Source organism: Balaenoptera acutorostrata, chromosome 9 (genome assembly GCF_949987535.1).
Source record: "Balaenoptera acutorostrata chromosome 9, mBalAcu1.1, whole genome shotgun sequence".
Classification (NCBI taxonomy): domain Eukaryota; kingdom Metazoa; phylum Chordata; class Mammalia; order Artiodactyla; family Balaenopteridae; genus Balaenoptera; species Balaenoptera acutorostrata.
The window spans coordinates 47202100-47222666 of record NC_080072.1 but is presented as its reverse complement, the minus strand read 5'-3'; the positions used below and the strand labels follow the sequence as shown (position 1 = coordinate 47222666).

Below are 20567 nucleotides of genomic sequence, written 5' to 3'. Positions count from 1 at the left end.
TTCCAGTGATAATTACTGCTGATTTCACTATAATGGTATATACACATCCTGTTGATTATTTAAATAGTAAAACATTCTGAAAAATTACTTCCTGATCTTAACTTTTCTTTAGGGGTTAAAGTTCTAAAATTCATAGCATCAAACATTAATGAACGTATTTGTTTCCCGTTTTGAAAAAACAACACCCAAAACTTTTCCCCAGAATCCTCCCCTCTTCTGAATAATAACGATATGTTACACAAATAGAACACTATGTCTCAGCTTTCAAATGGGCAAATTGAGGAACTGAAGGCCATGGTTTTCAAGACAGGCTATATTTCCAAAAGCCTTAAACAATTTACTATAATTCTGTCAATCCACAATGGAGAAAACTTAACAACGGTCATGGCTTAATACAAGTCATGAAAAAGGAGATTTCTCATTCATTCGGTTGTTATTTGTTGAGTAGCTACTATGCACAAGGTATCAGGAATACAATAATGAAGAAAAACAAAATCCCTACCCTCCCAGATTATCTAAAGCTTTATATAGTTTAGTTTTGTAACTACCATTGAGAAGCAATGTTTAGTATTTGTTACAAATTTGGTATATTATTTCCAAATATATTATAAATGGAAATCTTCTAAGTAAAAAATAACTAAGAAATGTAACTGAACTGGGCAACTGTGCATGGGTATATTTTAGTGGTTATGAACATGGGCTTATTCCCTTGAACGTGACATGAATTAAATACACTTTACATACTTATAAGTAGAGTTTAGCAATGTGGTAATCTTTAAATACAAGAAATCATTTAACAAATACTTATGACCACAAAGAATTCAAATCTAAAACTGTATATCTATAGCCCAAATAACAATCCACAGAAGACCAACTCAAGCAAAACTTTGTAAAAAGGTATAGCACATTTCCCTCCTTGTTGAACAACACAATTGGTTCTCTGGGTCAAGGGTAATCACATCAACCCCAAATGGTCCAGATTCCTAGTCTGTGCCTGTTCTGAATGACCAGGTTTTTAAATCTACTTTAATGTTTAAATTTAAGAAGCAGGAAACAAAAGAGGCTTTAGGAGCAGAATAGCAAACAAAGGGAAAGGATAATATAGAGTGAATAACTGGAGAATTAAAGCAAGGAACAAACAGGAAGCAAGTGCCTTGGCAGAACGAACTCTTTTAATTAAAGCTTTCTTCTCCCCTTCCTTCCCTGCCTCTACTGTTAAACCTTTACTAGCTGCTGAGATATATAAGAAACTGCTAAACTCTAGGGATAGATATAAAAAAAATTGAGGTAGGTTTGTAGGAGCTCGCAGCTCAGTGAAGATGGCAGGTTGGTAAAAAAATAGTTAACACACAACAGAAATGCGACCTGTAAAAAATGTTACAGAGAACAGAAAAGAGGATAATTTATCCTGCCACCATTTGTAAGTTGCATACTTAATTGTTGGAATAACCATATTTTATAAGAATATTAATCTCTAAAGTGCTCAAAGAGGAACTTCCCTGGTAGTCCAGTGGTTAAGACTCAGTGCTTCCACTGCAGGGGGCCCGTGTATTTGATCCCTGGTCGGGGAACTAAGATCCCACATGCCGCGCAGCGTGGGGCCAAAAACAGAGCAAAATGATATTTTACACAAGAGAACTTTGTGACAATGATGGATAACAGTTAATAGCTATCTTGCCTCAGACATTTGCATTCACTAAAGGATAACTCAATTCAAAGACAGAGGTAACTATTTAGTGGTAGCATTTAAACGCCATAAGAGGAAAATGGAGAAGATAGTTTTGAATCAGGATTCTTCTGAACTGTCCTCAAATGATATCATGTAGCAAGCACATACTTTATTTATGTGTAATTCTAGCAAGCGTAGTACATTAGTCAACAAGCACTCCATTGGTCAATGACTGTCAGTCTTTGGTATTTTAAAAATGGTTTCCTTTATAAAACTAGCATAAATATTTAATGTTTAATTTTGAAAAGAAAGCAATCAATTTCCTGATAACATTTTGACTACCTCTGAATGCTCAAGCTTCATCAAACATCTTACTATTTCATGAAGGCCTGTCATGGCTCTATACCGTTGCTTATGTTGTTCTTTCTGCCTGGGATGTCCTTCTTCCACTTTTCTAGCTAGTAAGAGTTAGCTTACTAGCTATTATTGCACTAATTATACTGTACTCTATTATTGCACTAATTATACTGTACTGTAATTTTTTAAATGTATCTGTTTCTCCACTAGGCTAAAAGTATTACCTGGGATAAGGGCTGAGGTTGTTTCATCTTTACATCCCTAGTGACTAGCACAGGACCTGGCACATGGTAATGGTTTTGTAAACATCTGATGAGAAAAATATACTCCTGCAGATAGGCATTATAGAAAGTTTATTCTTTGCGCTATTTATTACCAAAACGTAAATTGAACAGTCTTCTCTAGAAATTCTTAGGACTCTGTAATAAAGTAGACATGGTAAGAAGTTTCTTCAGAAAAGTGCTCCAGAACAGACTAGTGAGAAGATTTGTTTCAAATCCCTAAGACAAACAGTTGACATCTAAACTGTCAAAAAATGATGGACCTCCCTGGTGGTGCAGTGGTTAAGAATCCGCTTGCAAACGCAGGGGACGCAGGTTTGATCCCTGGTCCAGGAAGATCCCACATGCCACGGAGCAACTAACCCAGTGTGCCACAACTGCTGAGCCTGCACTCTGGAGCCCGCGAGCCACAACTACTGAGCACACATGCCACAGCTACTGAGCCCGTGAGCCGCAACAAGAAGCCCGTGCACCATAACGAAGAGTAGCCCCCACTCGCCACAACTAGAGAAAGCCCGCCCGCAGCAACGAAGACCCAACGCAGCCTTGAATAAATAAATAAATAAATAAGTTTATAAACGGTCAAAAAGTGATTAATCATAAATATAGTTACAGTAAAACACTACATTTCCTATTTCCTCCTTTCCTACCTAGAGCACAATATGCCATTTATAGTAACGGTCTAAACTCTTGTGCCCACAAATTCTCCAACTACCTTTTTTTCTTTTTTTTAATTTTAAAAATTAATTAATTAATTTTCGGTCACATTGGGTCTTCGTTGCTGCGTGCGGGCTTTCTCTAGTTGCAGCGAGTGGGGGCTACCCTTCATTGCGGTGCACAGGCTGCTCATTGCAGTGGCTTCTCTTGTTGCAGAGCATGGGCTCTAGGTGCGCAGGCTTCAGTAGCTGTGGCACGTGGGCTCAGTAGCTGTGGCTCACGGGCTCTAGAGTGCAGGCTCAGTAGTTGTGACGCACAGGCTTAGCTGCTGCACGGCATGTGGGATCTTCCCGGACCAGGGCTCGAACCTGTGTCCCCTGCATTGGCAGGTGGATTCTTAACCACTGCACCATCAGGGAAGTCCCTCCAACTACCTTTTAAACTACATGTATTGAGAAAGAAAATGGCTACTTCATTTTTTTCCATTATAACTGAGAATAAGACTAAAACAACTAATAATGCTATATGAATAATCTAGGAAAACTAATGAAAATAGTAATATGATCCAAGACACTAGATTTTGATCATTTAAGGAAAAAGAACAAAAATCATTCCACAATTGATGCACTAATCATGTGGCTCATAAATTTACCAATCAACATATTCTTCTTAAAGGTGTTACCTTTAAAGAGAACCATTTTCCACAATCTAAGCCTTCATTCTTTCCTCTGACATCTTTCTTCTTTTTATTTCAGGAACATAAATTATTTTTGATACTCTTATAAAAGTTAATGTCACTTTAAGAATAATTATATAGCACTACAAACAGAAGCTTTTCCAGAAGAAGACAAAAGAGAGAATGCCAGAAGTTTTCCATTAAAATATTTAAAAGCAGAAATAACTTTCTAAATAGCAAGTTATGGTTATAATCAACATTTTAAGGATATTTGTGTAAAAAGGAAAAATTATGTTTATAAGATAAACTGAAGAAAAAACTCTAGCTATTTTAATAATTTTTAAAAATCTATATTTAGTATTAGATATAATACACAGAAATATTGACTCAATAATTGCTAATGAAAAACTGACTAAATATGGGTGAGCAAAAAGAAAGTATGCATATAAAAAAGTTTATACCAAGATGGAATCATGAGGAAATAAAAATCTTGATCAGACCAATAATGAATAAGGAGACTGAAATGGTAATCAAAACCTCCCAACAAAGAAAAGTTCTGGACCAGATGGTTTCACTGGACCAGATGGTTTCACTGGTGAATTCTACCAAACACTTAGAGAAGAATTAATACCAATTCTTCTCAAACTCTTCCAAAAAATTGAAGAGGAAGGAACACTCCGTAAGGCCAAAATTACCCTAATAACAAAGCCAGATAAGGACTCTGTAAGAAAAGAAAACTGCAGGCCAATATTACTGATTAACATAGACATGAAAATTCTCAATAAAATACCAGCAAAATAAATTCAACAGCACATTAAAAGGATCATATACAATGGTCAAGTGGAATTTACTCCCAGGATGTAAGGAGAGTTCAACATATACAAATCCATCAATGTGATATACCACACTAATGAAATTAAAGATTAAAAAAATCCTATGATTATCTCAACAGATGCAGAAAAACCATCTGATTGAACATTCTTTCATGATAAAAACTCTCAACAAATTGGGTATAGAAAAAACATACCCCAACATAATAAATGCCACATATGACAAGCCCACAGCTAACATCTTATTGAATATTTAACAGTGAAAGTATGAAAGCTTTCCTGCTAAGATCAGGAACAGGACAAGGCTGCCCACTCCTCTTCAGCACAGTACCGGAAGTCCCAGCCAGAGCAATTAGGGAAGAAAACAAAATAGAAAGCATCCAAATCCGAATGGAAGAAGTAAAACTGTCTCCATTTGCAGATGATATGATCTTATATATAGAAAATCCTAAAGACTCCACCAAAGAGTTGTTAGAACTAATAAACAAATTCCATAAAGTTACAGGATATAAAATCAACATACAAAAATCGGTTGCATTTCTATATACTAATAATGAACTATCTGAAAATCAACTAAAATAATCCCATAACAGTAGCATCAAAATGAATAAAATACTTAGGAATAAATTTAACCAAGGAGGTAAAAGATCTGTACATTGAAAACTATGACACTTTGATGAAAGAAACTGAAGAAGACACAAATAAATTGAAATATATCCCATATTCATAAATCAGAAGAATCAACATTGTTGAAATATCCATACTACCTCAAACCACCTATGGATTCAATGCAATCAAAATAATTATATTTTTCATAGACACAGAAAAAAAAATCAATCCTAAAATTCATATAAGTCCCTAGATAGCCAAAGGAATCCTGAGAAAGAAGAACAGAGCTGGAGGTTTCACAATTCCTGATTTTAAACTATATTACAAGGCTACAATAATCAAAAAGTATAGTATTGGCATAAAAACAGACACATAGATCAATGGAATAGAATTGAGAGTGTAGAAAGAAGCTCACACTTACGCAGTCAACTAATATTTGACAAAGAAGCCAAAAATATTCAATGAGGAAAGGACAGTCTCTTCAACAAGTGATGCTGGAAAAATTGGATATTCGTGTACAAAAGAATGAAATTGGACCCCTATCTCACACCACTCACAAAAAATAACACGAAGTGTATTAAATAATAAATAAAAGAACCAAAACTATAAAACTACTAAAGGAAACAGGGAAAAATCTTCTTGATATTGGTCTTGGCAATGATTTTTTGGATGTGACAGCCAAAGCTCAAGCAGCAAAAGCAAAAATAAGCAAGTGGGACTACAGCAACTAAAAAGTTTCTGAACAGCAAAAGAAACTATCAGCAAAACGAAAAGGCAGTCTACAGAATAGGAGAAATTACATGCAAACCATCTGTTTGATAAGATATTAATATCTAAAATATATCCGGAACTCATACAACTCAATAGCAAAAAGAAAAAAAAAAAGATTAAAAAATGGGCAAAGGACTTGAATAGATGTTTTTCCAAAGAAGATATACAAATGCCAACAGGCACATGAAAAGATGCTCAACTTCACTAATCATCAAGGAAATGTAAATCAAAACCACAATGAGATACCATCTTACAACAGTTAGAATGATTATTATCAAAAGAGAAGAGGGAATTCTTCTACACCATTGGTGGGAATGTAAATTGGTCCAGCAACTATGGAAAACAGTATGAAGCTTCCTCAAGAAATAAAAAATAGAACTACCATATGATCCAGCAATTCCACTTCTGGGTATATATCCAAAGGAAACGAAATCACTATCTCAAAGAGGTATCTACACTCATGTGTTCATTGTAGCATTATTCACAATAGCCAGGACATGGAAACAACTTAAGTGTCCATCAACGGATGAGTGGAAAAATAAAATATATATATACTACATTGGAATATTATTCAACCATAAAAAGGAAGGAAACCTTGTCTTTCATGACAACATGGATAGACCCTGAAGGCACTATGCTAAGTGAAATAAGTCAGATAGAGAAAGACAAATACTCTATATTCTCATTTATATATGGAATCTAAAAAAACTGAACTCACAGAAATAAAGAGTAGAATGGTGGTTGCCAGGGGCTAAGGGGTGGGGGAAGTGGGAAGATATTGGTCAAAGGGTACAAATTCCAGGTATAAGATGAATAAATTCTGAGAATCTAATGTACAGCATGGTGACTATAATTAACAATACTGTATTACATACTTGAAAACAGTGAAAGGAGTAGATGCTAAATGTTAACAGCACACACACAAATGATAGTTATGTGAGGGGATGGAGGTGTTAACTAATCTTATTGTGGTAATTATTTTTCAGTATATACAAGCATCAAATCACCACATTGTAAACCTTAAACTTATATATGTTATATGTCAATAAAATATCAATAAACACAGATGTTACATGCCTAATGTTGTTGTACTATGGAAACAAAGTGACGATAGCTAAAGGCCCAAGATCATTTTAGTCTGTGACTTTAAAAATGTCTAATAAATAGTATACTATAAAAATTAGGGAATAAGTATTCTAAAACTAGTGTATTCGTAGTTAAAAACCAAATTATAGGTGAATATATATGACAAAAGATGTCATGAGAATTTCACAAAATTATTTGGGTCAAGGAAGGATACCCGAGCTATGGATTAGATTAAAAAATCAGAGGGGCTATAGCAACCAGTTCTTGTGAATGTAATCTTATTAATGTAAAAAAATTACAATTTTCCACACAAAACACAAGTCTTCAGGTAAACAAAAACAATTCACATAGACTACAAAAAGATACAAACAAATAAATAAAATAGGTGTTAAGTTGGAGATGAAGACGGTTAACAGAAAATTTTAAGGAATGAGGCGGGTAATGGCAGCAGTCCACATAATTACTTCAGGCAAACACAGAGACCTCTGAAACTGTGAAAAACAAATTCATTATCATAACAATCCTTGGAGAGAAGAATCAAGGAAATGCTATCATTACATTTAGACATTTTACAGGAAAACTAGTCAAGGCTACAAAAGAATCTTAGAGTCTTATCTGCTTCCTGTCTGTGCTTTGTAAAATCTACCACCACCACCCCACCCCCAACCCAGGTAGTGAACTCTGATAATGGTCTAATATTGACCTTCAACAACAGTCCAACCAAAATGACTGGTGATAAGAGCATGCCTTTAGCAGAATTATCAGTACCACATGCTCTGAGAACTACAACTCTGCATACAGCGCTGTTTTAGAAGCATCTTTCTTTCTCCTTTCCTTTCTTATCTTTTCCTTATTCTTTCCCTAGAAAAGTAAATTTTGAATATGTAAGCAAAAGATAACTAAGCTCAAAATACCAGAAAGTAAAATAATGAAATTTGATATTCAAATGGCTAATCATCGTGTTCTGGCGCACTTCATCCATACACAGAACTCTCCTAGGAGATATGACTGCCATTTTCTTCATGGCTAGTGTATTAATTTATTCAAGAAAAACTGATGCCTTCTGTGCCCAAGGCACTATGCCAGATATACAGAATGCAAAGAATAATAAGACAAGGCAGTTCTTGAAGCTCCCAGTCAAGTCACGGAAAACTCCCTATTAATAAATAAGGAAAAAGCACAGAGTAGAACTTCCATACTCTCCCTTGAAGACATTTAGGAATCAATATATCAGTCCTGTACTGCCTATCTCTAGACTTTCTGTTGTTTGAGGATAAAATCTCTAATTTGTTCAAGCATTGTACTTTTTTAAAAAATAAAAGGTGTACATATGAAGAGTTAAATAGTTGTACAAGTTTTCTAAATATTTGTATTGTAAGATAAAGGACAAATGTAGAAAAGCATACAAATCAAATGTATAGCTTAATGAATTATCTTACAAACACTACCTAGGTCAAGAAGGAACTTTGCTAGCAGCCCTAGAAGCCCCTTCTATGTGCCTCTAATCACAACCACCTCTCTACTGCCATAAGTAACCAGCATCCTGACTTTATTAACCATTTTCCTGACTTCTCCTATAGACATTCTCATCACCCAAATGTGCATCCCTAGACACTATAGTTCAATCTCACTCTATTAAAAATGGGATGTGTTTCATATCTTTTTTTAAAAAAAATTTTGGCCACACCGCGTGGCATGCAGGATCTTAGTTCCCTGACCAGGGATTGAACCCACGCCCCCTGCAGTGCAAGCACGAAGTCTTAATGACTGGACCGGCAGGGGAGTCCCTCAAATCCCTTTTAATATAGAGGTTCCTCCTCCATTCCTTATAATTTATTTGTTAAAGAACCTGGGACATTTGACCAATAGTTTCCAAGAGCCTGGATTTTGACAACTGTAGTCTCTTGGGGCAATGTGTTCCCCATCTTCTGTATTTCCTATGATCAGAATCAGATTTAAGCTCTCTGGCAAAACACAGGTAGTGTCTGGCAAGGTTAGGAACATAATATCTGCCTGTTTTTCTTCTGCGAGGGTTGTAAAATGATGTTCTATTTCAATAATTTCTTTTTCATTTATTTTTGAAGCTTTTCTAGAACTTTAGAGAAACTGAATTATACAGGATGCATTCTTTTTTGTCTGTTTTTTTTTATTGAGTATAATTATTTTCAAATTAATCCATGTGGTAATATGTATCAACAATTCATTTCTTTATAATGCCTAGTAGTATTCCATTGTATGGATATGCCACAGATTATTTATCCATTACCATAACCATTATTCATTACATTTATGGACACTAAGCTTGTTTCAAGATTTTCACTATTATAAAAATATGGATATGACCATTCATTTACAAATATTTTTTATGGACAATGCTATCATTTTCCTTAAGTAAACGCCTAGGAGTAAAATGGCTGGATTATTTGGTTTATTTAACTTTTTTAAAAAGTCAAACTGTATTCCAAGGTAGCTGTCCCATTCACACTCCCATTAGCAGTAAACTAAAGTTCCCATTCCTCCACTTCAGGCAGCCCTCTGAAAAGTTGGAATGCTAATGTTCCTCTCCCTCCTTCCCAAGGGATTGTGCACCTTCTCCCAACGCAGCAAGCCACCCTTCATTCTTCTTTGTTCGCAGTGGCCCTCAGGCATCCAAAATATGCTAATTCTGTCAGTGCTCCGAATATGGCAAGACAGAAACCAGTTCCTTGGGCAGCCCTTTGTAAATCTGGAACATTGGACGGACACTCCACTTTTCTCCTTCCCTTTCCCCCAAGGAGAAGCTGCAAGCTGGGCGTTCTCTTCCAGTGCTGGCTGTGCTGGCTTGGGGGTGAGGCTGACCAGGTAAAGTGAACTTGCTCTTCTTAACCGTTTCAATGTAGCTATTCTCAGCTCTGTGATCAACTGGGGTACCACAACTTCTTAAGTAGCTTCTGGAATTCTCACAAAGGTTTTTTGGTCTGTATAGAATTGTTAAATTGATGTTTCTGTGGGAGAACGAGGACTGGGACTTCCTATTGTGCCATCTTACTGACGTCACTCCCTAAATTCTCACTCTTGACTGTCCATCTCCTTCACTATTTAAGCATAGTTATTTTAATATCTGATAACTACCTTCTGGTGTCCCTGGGGGCCTTTTATATTGTCTATGGTTTCTTTTACATTTCTTTCAGATAGCTTTAGTCCTCATGTTTCTGGTTATTTTTTTTAACTTGATGGTATGCTTTATTTTGTTAAATTAATTTTTTCATTGGAGTATAGTTGATTTACAATGTTGTGTTAGTTTCTGCTGTACAGTAAAGTGAATCAGCCATACATATACATATATCCACTCTCTTCTAGACTCCATTCCCATATAGGTTGTTACAGAGCACTGAACAGAGTTCCCTGTGCTATATAGTAGGTTCTTATTAGTTATCTTTTATATACAGTAGTGTGTATATGTCAATCCCAATCTCCCAATTTATCTCTCCCCCTTTCCCCCTTAGTAACCATAAGTTTGTTTTCTACATCTGTGACTCTATTTTTTTTGTAAATAGGTTCATTTGTACCATTTTTTTAGATTCCACATGTAAGTGTTATCATATGATATTTGTCTTTTTCTGACTTATTTCACTCAGTATGACAATCTCTAGGTCTATCCACGTTGCTGCAGATGGCATTATTTCGTTCTTTTTTTATGGCTGAGTAATATTGGTATATATGTACCACATATATTGGTATATATGGTACATATATGGTATATATGTACCACATCTGCTTTATCCATTCCACCGTCGATGGACATTTAGGTTGCTTCCATGTCCTGGCTATTGTAAATAGTGCTTCAATGAACGTTGGGGTGCCTGTATCCTTTTTCAAATTATGGTTTTCTCTGGATATATGCCCTGGAGTGGGATTGCTGGATCATATGGTAGCTCTACTTTTAGTTTTTTAAGGAATCTCCATACTGTTCTCCATAGTGGCTGTACCAATTTACATTCATTCCCACCAAAAGTGTAGGAGGATTCCCTTTTCTCCACACCCTCTCCAGCATTTACTGTTTACAGATTTTTTGATGATTGCCACTCTAACAGGTGCGAGGTAAAACTTCATTGTAGTTTTGATTTGAATTTCTCTAATAACTAGTGATGTCAAACATATTTTCATGTGCTCTTGGCCATCTATATGTCTTCTTTGGAGGGTACTGGGCATACATGTAAAAATCTGTAGATATATTGGAGGCCTAGAATGCAGTTATCTTGCTCCAGAAAGCATTTACTTTTACTCCTACTATAAGGCTAAAGATAGTAGCATTAAGGATCATTTTAATCTGTTTCTAGGAACTGAAATGATTTCAAGCTGTACTTCAGTTCCTCAGGGGGACTGTCTGCTTGTGATTTACCCTCTCCCAGGATGTGGTCCTTTATGGTCCCAACTCAAAGCAAGAGAGCTTTGTAAAGGAATTTCCCTTGGTAAAATCTGAACTCCTATTCTCCCCTTCGCCGTTGGATATCAATAGTACAGAGACCAGTTTTTCAGTAACTTCTTTCAAAATCAAGAGATGCTTGGGAGAAAGTGGTCTCAAATGTCTGGTTCACTTCTCTAGGTTTTTTTCTTCTCTTGGACCATGGTTTGGTCATTATTTACTGCTTCTGATGCTTTCAAGTAGAAGTTGTTTATACTTGTATAGCTTTCCTAGTATTCATTGTTAAGAGGGTTAGTCTGAATTACAAAGGCCATCATTACTGGAAGAGAGGTCCAGGTTTTATAAATTTATACTTTATCTATAGCAGTTTTTCTCATCAGGAGTGCTACTAGTATTTGAGGTAAAAAATCTTCTGGTGCATATATATTATGCATGAAGAATGTTTAATATCCCTGGGTCCTGGGCATTAATGCCAGTAACAATCCCTGCCCTCCCCTTCAAATCGTTGTAAAAATGTAAAAGCATGAGAGGTTTATAAGGCACTCATTAAGTATAAGATCAATGGTAGCATTTGGGAATGTGAAATTTTGTGTCATATCCTTCTATTCCTCTTCATGGTAAACCTTTGCTTTGATTGACCCTTGAGAGGTATACAGGCCCTCTTAACTGAAAAAGGTCAGGTGAATAGTGGTTAGCTAAAATCAATTAAGTCAGTGATTAGGAGGGACCATGGACAGGCTGTAGGTAGTCCATGAACCCCTAAGATTATATCCAAAAGTTTGTGGAGGGAGGTTTTAGTCAACAAGATATTCTTTAGAGAAGTAAGTGCCACCAGGGAGACAGTACCTATTTCACACATTAAGGAAAATAGCTTTAATTAAATTAGAACTTGGTTGAGATGACTCAATGAGCAGAAACTTTCAGGAAGGAAGAGAAGGAATATGTAATTTTTGAGAGTTTAAACCCCTAAGGTGGGGGCAGATGTAATAGAGAACTACTACTTTGGGGTTGATGTCACCATTCATCTTTATTAGGATACTAGAAACTCTACTTGTATTTACATTAGTCTCTTCTAAGGCTTTCTAAATTTCACTGACTGAAGTCACAGCAGAAGAATTAGGATGCGGCCACTAAAGAAAAAGGAGAGACAAATTTCAGAGTTAAGCAGGGAGTAAAATTCAACATGAGATAGGAGGGAAATAAGAAGGTAGAATTTTTGTGCAAGGAATTAAGAATTCTATGGAGAACTAGACTATGAGCCTCAGGAAAGAGGAGGTTTCAATTCAACTAGAAAAAGACAAACACAGATGGAGAACAATGAGAAAGACTGAATCAAAGAGAGTGGAACACTCTTACACAGGTACATATAAAGGATAAGTACGAGGTAAAGTAAGTGGGAATCTCTGGCAGCACTGGTCTAAAACATACTCATTTTTAAGTTATATTACTCCTTTAATGAAGTATGAGCTGTCCAATGTACAGAGGGCACTTTCTAGTGTCCTCCCCCTAATACGTCATCCTAGCCATTGCTAGAAAATTAAAGTCCTGATACAGGTGATGGGATGAAAAGGATGGGACTTTTAGTTCTATCTGACAAGGTTTCTATAAAAGCAATTCATCTAAGGAAAAACAAAATATACTATCTATTCATCTTTTAAAGCACAGAAAATATGTTTACTTTCTAAAAGCTTAATTGACTTAAGAGCAAAAGGGGCCTGGGTTAATTTTAAAAAAGAATGAATACTAGTTAAGATTAGAACCCATAAAATTATATATTTTATATATCAGTTATCTAATGGTTTGCTTTTTATTTTCCTGATTTAGGTCAGGTGATGTAGGCTTAAAATAAATCTTTTTTTCATAGGCTTTTATAAGAACACTGAAAATGGGAGAAGAAGACATACCCAATTGCTGGAACAGGAGAGCCGCACTAGTGCCTGTGACAGGAAGACTATCATGCAAGGGAGTCTGGATCAGCTGTCTATCTCCTGCACCCAAGGAAAACAGCTTCTGCAGAATGGGCGGAAAACACGCACACACCACAAATGATTTCTTTTCAGACATTTTCTTAAGATAAAAAAACCCCTTTGAAGTTCAAATTTAAAGCAGATGATGACCATATAAGATCCAATTAACAGACGTGAAGGGCAATAATGCAGCCCAAAACATTCAAGTTACTTTGTGTCCAAATGATACGGTACAAGAAAATTCAGTAGTTGAAAGGTGAAAATTTAGTAATCATGAGATACACAAATCACTGATAATAATACTTAACTAAAAAATAGTAAAATATTAAAGCTAACATTTATATGCCAGTTATATGTCAATAAAACTGGAAAAACAAAAGAAATATAGTAATATGAACCATGCATGTAATTTAAAAATTTCTAGCAGCTACAATAAAAACGTTTTTAAAATTAAAAAATAAATAAAATAAAATCATGTCAACAAAATTCCCATCATAGTAAAGGCTCATAAAACAACTTGGCTGCTTTAAGGTTTAGGTCCAATCGTGACCAAACTCACATTTCATATTATGCTCTTGTAGCAGAAATAGGAGAATGAGGCAGGAGAGTGCAGGAGGAAAAAAACCTTAAGAGCAACCAAAAGATGCTAGGAAAGACAGGAGACAGCTAAAAAGGCAAAGGGCACGGAAAAAAGATGCCATTTTTACTATAAGTAACATCTCTATCAGACTGAGGATAAAAAACTGTAATTTTTAGAGGGCTGTCTTTTTCCTCAATATTACATAAGAATAAGCAAATAAGTGATCAGCTAATCAATTTTAGGACTTAAGGAAAGGAGCCTTAAAAAAAAAAAAGTTCCCTAGAAATATTAAGTCATAGCAACTGAAGTTCTCATTTTTCTACTTCAGAGATGAATATAAAAATTTCAGGACATACAGAAGATGAAAAACATGCCACTTTGAGAAAGTTTTATTTCAGTAGAGGAGTTTAATGTCCTCACGGGCTCAATCTATGACAAAATCCTTGGGAAATTTTAAGGTATAGATTATATTTTCCAAAGAAGATCTGTGATTTTGGACAATGGTCAACATTATCATTACTAAAGGTAGCAAACTGAGATGAGAAAAATAAGCGCTCCTCTTTTGAAGCTTAAATGCAAGCTATTCTATTAAAGATTACACACAACATACAAAATGGTTTTAGGACTACAATTGCTTTTATCCAGGGAAATGAAGAAATGAATTAATCTATCCAGAAGTAGTTATAATGTTACAATGAATTATATTAAAAGTTTTCTTAATGTTACCTCCTAATTTTTATCACTGAAAAAAATTTTAAGTTAATGAGGCGTAACCATACAGAGGAATAATAAAGGTACAAAGAACACATTTGAAGTTCAACTTAAAAAAGTGTATTTCCAAGAAAGCGTAAGCTAGAGTTCAAGTTACACAGAATATGACTTCTAACTATGCTATGTGAAAGGTGAACCCTATGTTAAAATTAACCCTATGACCTAAGAATGGAATCTTGAGTCTCTAGAAGGCAGACCATAGGGACAATGCTTAATTAAACTAAGATCCTCTTTAAAACGAAAATATTTAAAGAATTCTCTTTTTCCTTTTCTTCATAAATTAAATTTACTGGAGGAGAGGAGAAGAGAAGCAGGCCCTCTTCATCTCCCTTTTTATTCTATTTACCTGAGACCCTCCAGCCGCTGGGACAAGACACGCACACAGGTTTGCAATGAGACTTTCCAAGGAGACATTCAGACTGTCCACATATACAGTATAGATCAAACCCAGGCAAGCCTGCAAAGAAAAGATGCATGTAGTTATTTCATGGAAAAAGCAAGCACTAAAAATAAATTGTTGTGACATCTGCTTCCAGGAAAATTTCCCTTTGAACCTAGTAGATTCTACAGTGACCATGGAATAAATTTTAAGCAGCAAATGTTATTAAGTTTATTAAATTTTCCTCCAGAACCAGAAGCTCTAAATGAGCTTTTGAGATGAGTTTATAAAAAGCAGAAATCCATAATTTGTAAAACAGGTGTTTGTGCTTAGATAACCACTCTAGCAAATTTGTAGGGCTTAAAACTGTTTCTGTCTCAACTTATTTTGCAGAACCCCAAATTTCAAGATAAAAACTTAGAAACTTTATCTTGTTTTGTGATTCTTATAAATTCAGAACATTTATTCTACAGAAAAACTTGACTTATATGAATTATTACAAAGAATAGCAAAATAGAGACAAGATATGATTAACACTTTAAGCTCAGAAGAAGGTAGGTGGTAAAATGGAAGATAAAATGTAATCATATGAATCTCTCAGTTTATTAAAACTTATAACTAAAAAATTAGTATCTGTTAGGAGTTAGCCACTATCATTGAAATCTTGACACTAAGAATATATATAATCTCAACAATATGAAAAAGTTTTCCAGAAATTATGTATCAATTTCCCAAATCCTTGAGAAATTTTAAGGTATAGTTTATACCTTCCAAAGAAGATCTGTGACTCTGGACAATGGTCAACATTACTATTATTAAAGATAGCAACTGAAATAAAAATAAGCCCTCTTCTTGCAAAGCTTAAATGTATTTATAACTAAAGTAAATTTTTAATCTACATTTGCAAATTCTAACTATCTAAAAAAATAAAATATCTGGAAGTAAACAATATTTTAAAGCTATATTGATAGCAGTATGATCACAACTATTTGAAATCACAAATACTTATCCTATTTCCTTGAACCTGGACTCCTAAAAAGAAGATCAATAAAAATACACTAAGTTGTTATATTACTAGTGCATTTTAAATTTGATACAGGTAATCAAATGATTTCTTTAGGATCCATAAATTTTGGAGTCAGTAAAGATGGGACCTATTTTAAAACAAACACTACATCCTTAGAAGTTTAAATAGTCATATTAACTTACTCAGGTACTTATTTTATCCAACATGAAATACATTTCTTCTGTTCACAGTAATTTTATTTTATTGATGAATTCCTAATCAATTTAAAGATATTTTAGATACAAAGAATTTGTTACTGTGGTTCACTCAAAATAGATTTATATAATAATACAAATCAATAATGACAACTATGAGTTCTTTACCCTAAAAATTTCTGGATAATCTAATCTGGATACCAACACCAGGCTTTTGGGAGCAAACACTTCTGCAGGCTGAATTAAACCAGACACTTCCACTTCACCTTCAATCTCATCTTTCTTTGTTCCCTAAAGAAAGAGACAGTGTAATCAGCAGATGGACAATTTCCTAGGTTTATAACTCACAAAATATAGACATATCACACACTTTCACGTAATTTACAAAATCCAAAATTAATTACAAAATATAATTTACAAAACTCAAACTAAAAATAAACATACTTTGAGAGGAATCTGAGAAGAAAGTAGGCAAAGAAATTATGACACAGGGCATACTTATTTCATTTTTGAAAACTCCTTAAGCTCCAGATATATACCACAATTTTATTTGAGCATTTGGTTTCTGTGTGAGGTACCAGTAATCAAAGGTAAATAAGACACATTCATTAGTGACCCATACAAATAGAAATGACACTCACTTAATGGAAATTCAGTTTTCAAGGAAAGAAAAAATCTGTTTTAGAAGTAAGACACTACTTTTCATTTTTGCTTTTTGGACTTCTCCCAATCTTTCAAACAAAAGCGATAATCATTTAGGATTATGTTGCAGAATACTCATTGCTCTTAGAAGTAAAGCCCAATCAGCTCTAAATTCTTTTTGCTCAGAAGCAACAATGTTGAGTTTTTGAAAACAGAGGATATTTTTATACACAAAACTGAGTTTCAGAATGTACCTAGTGCCACTGAACTGTACACTTAAAAATGGTTGAAATGGTAAAGCTTATGTTATGCATATTTTAGCACAATAAAAATAACTAGAATTTTTTTTAAAACCCTAAGTGTTCAGTGATTAAATACTCGTTAATAAAATAAACTTTGAAAAATATTATTCTCATTTATTAGTCAACAAATATTTCCTGTGCACCTATTGTTCCATTATACTATATGACGCACTATAAAAGTTCCAAGTGAAAAGAAAAAAAAAAACCAAGGTAGTAAAGTATCCAGATTTATTTCTATATGATATTCTAAGATGCTAGGACATTTTCCCTAACTAGAATCCTCTTCTCTTTCTTTTCCATTAATCGAAGGTCCAGCTTAGGAATTATCTTCCTTACTGAAGCCTTTCCTTTACTGATTTTTCTCCTACTATTAATTCTTAGCACAGTTCATCAACATATCACACATTTGCTCATACTTATCTCTCCTGCCAAATCTCTCTCCCAAATGCCACAAAATGCCATATCCAACTGCCTGCTTGACCTCGCCACTTAGATGACTAATAGGTATCTCAAACATGTCCAAAATACAGCTCCAATCTTTCTTCCCAAACTCCACTCCTCCTGCAGTATTCCCTATCTCAGTTAATGGAAATTCTATCCTCCCATTTAGCAAATCAAAAATCCTGATTCCCCTCTTTCATAACCCGTATCCAAACTGTCGGCAGTCCTGATTTCTCACCACCTCCACTGCTACCACAGTACTGTGAGCCACTATCATCACTTGTCTGGGTTATTTTAACAGCTTCCTTTAGTCTCCTCTGTTCCTCTTTAGCCCCACTTTGCTTCCTTGCTGCTCCTCAAACATGCTGGGCATGCTCCCACATAAGGGTCTCAAGCACTTTGTTATTCCTTTGCCTGGAATAGATACAATAAATAATTCCCTCATCTCCCTTAGGTCTTCATTCAAGCAAACTTCTGCTCTGTTAAGCCTCTGTTGGCACCCTACTTGAAAATGCAATGCCCTAACACTCCCTATATCCCCTTCCTTAATAAAAATAAAATATATTTTATTTTTCTCCATGGCATGACAACATATTATCTATTTCACTAATCTTTGTTTTCTGGTTTGTTTATCTCCTCCACTAGAATGTGCTCCACAAAGACCAGGATTTCTGTTTTGTTCACTGGTAATTTCCCGGTTACTAAACCAAGAGCTGGCCACATAGTTGATACTTACTTAATATTTGTTCACTGCATTCATGCAGGAATGAATTTTCTTAGACTAGTTTTCTGGGTATTCTACCAAGGGAAGGTTTTTCCCCCTACTTGTGGAGGCCAAGAACTGTATTTCTATCTCCTTTGGAGCCCGTATAGTTTCTATACAGTGAAATATAACCAACTATTAGATGTCTATGGAATGCACACATCCAAAGGGAAATATCTGTTTACTTTTTATTATGTGTGATAAGATCCATATGCTCTTGAAAGATTTTCATTTGTTACAAAGCAAAAGCTAAAATTAGGTTGGGTGGTTCCTGGAATTCTTAGAAATAATAAAAATGTGATGAATATGAATTTACCAAAGATTTCCACACTTAATGAATCATATTCTTTACGGATTACTAAGAAATTTTGTCCTTTCAGGACAAAAGAATGAGTGAAATTCCTGAAAGAGATAAAGCTATCCACAGTTTTATGAGACTGTGATACATGCCCTAGAGTACCGTGAGAAGTCAGCTTGAGTAAGTGCATAACCATTTCATATAAATGACCATTAACCTGCATTAACCTAAACATAAAATAGAATGCATTGGTCATTGTTTAAAGCTATCCTTTTATTAAATATTCACTAACTGGAATAATTATTAACAAGAAAGAAAAAAGGTCCGATATAATGTTAATCAATATTAAATAAAAACAATTCCATTTTTCTTTTTTTTTTAATTAAAAAAATTTTTTTTCTTTATTTTATTTTTGGCTGCTTTGGGTCTTCATTGCTGCATGCGGGCTTTCTCCAGTTGCCCCGAGCGGGGGCTACTCTTCATTGCGGTGTGTGGGCTTCTCATTGCGGTGGTTTCCCTTGTTGCAGAGCACGGGCTCTAGGTGCACGGGCTTCAGTAGTTGTGGCAGGCGGGCTCAGTAGTGGCTCGCAGGCTCTAGAGTGCAGGGCTTAGTTGCTCCGTGGCATGTGGGATCTTCCCAGACCAGGGCTTGAACCTGTGTCCCCTGCATTGGCAGGCAGATTCTTAACCACTGCACCACCAGGGAAGCCCAATTCCATTTTTCTTTACATCTCTTTTTAACTTTTTATTTTATATTGGAGTATAGCTGATTAACAATGGTGTGATAGCTTCAGGTGCACAGCAAAGGGACTCAGCCATAGTCTTTACATCACTTTTTATTATAGATTTTGACCTTTACTTCGTAAATGTGCTATAAATCATAAGATGCTGTTATTCTTAATTCCAATAGCTCTCCTGTAAGAATACAATGTCCCAAGTTTAGAGAAAGTTCATATTCCTTTTTTCAAACCAAAATGTACAGCTGTGATTAAAAAAAAAAAAAAAATTCTTGTTTATAATAAGGCTTACTCCAGGAGATAGTAATGACGTGGTTTTGGTTAAATTTTTCAATAAGTAATCTATCATGTAAGGGAATAGTGCCTCTTCTTTATAGCTGCTAGAATACCTTTTGTGTAATAACTATGTAGTGATACTAACTTTGTTTTGCATTATACAATGACAGATTTTCACATGTCGAAAAGATGTGAGAAACTTAACAATAAGCAGGAAATCAAAAACACAGGATACAAATGTAATAGATATTGTAATAATGATTGGAAATTTAACATTTTATAGTATAAAACATTTTCACGTATTTTATCTCATTGAACAATATTTACAAGCCTTCTTCTAAGCTAAGATTATTCCTTAGTTTTAGTAGGTCCCATTAAAGATACAAATTTACCTTAAATACTGTTTACTGAACTGCCTCACACTGACTTATAATGTGACCTTATCTCTTATACGTATCATAAGCACATGCCACAACTTGCCCATTTATTGATATTTTTTCTACCTATTGTTAGTACGGATCACATCTGCTAGTGGGATTCCCAGCTTCTATGTAGTTTACATTCGATGTAGCTCTCATAGTCTTCATGCTTCAATAATATGGGATAAATTAGTACCCACCATAGCAATCTGCCCTAAAAGTACTATTGCCTTATAAACATATCCTAAGATCAAAATGTTAAAAATTATTAGAATACTGACTTTATGGAATGACTCCATAGAGCAGATAGGCACAATCTTTAAGAAGCTTATCCTATCACTCAGGTCAAATACTTCAGTCTCATCTCTGTTGTACTCCTGATGCTTGATTCCTGTCTCTTCTACCTTGAAAAGACTAGTTGCATCCAATA

At 34.9% G+C, this 20567-nt stretch overlaps 1 protein-coding gene across 1 annotated transcript in view; it reads right to left on the bottom strand.

Moving 5' to 3' along the window:
• The window catches only part of SBF2 (SET binding factor 2), a 481484-nt gene that overhangs the window by 236523 nt on the left and 224394 nt on the right, over window positions 1-20567 (bottom strand). The window contains exons 4-6 of the mRNA XM_057553258.1: window positions 16428-16550; window positions 15006-15116; window positions 13246-13351 (exon numbers count right to left, since the gene is read on the bottom strand). Of these exons, the coding sequence (XP_057409241.1) occupies window positions 13246-13351; window positions 15006-15116; window positions 16428-16550 (340 nt within the window). The remainder of the gene's footprint in view (window positions 1-13245; window positions 13352-15005; window positions 15117-16427; window positions 16551-20567) is intronic.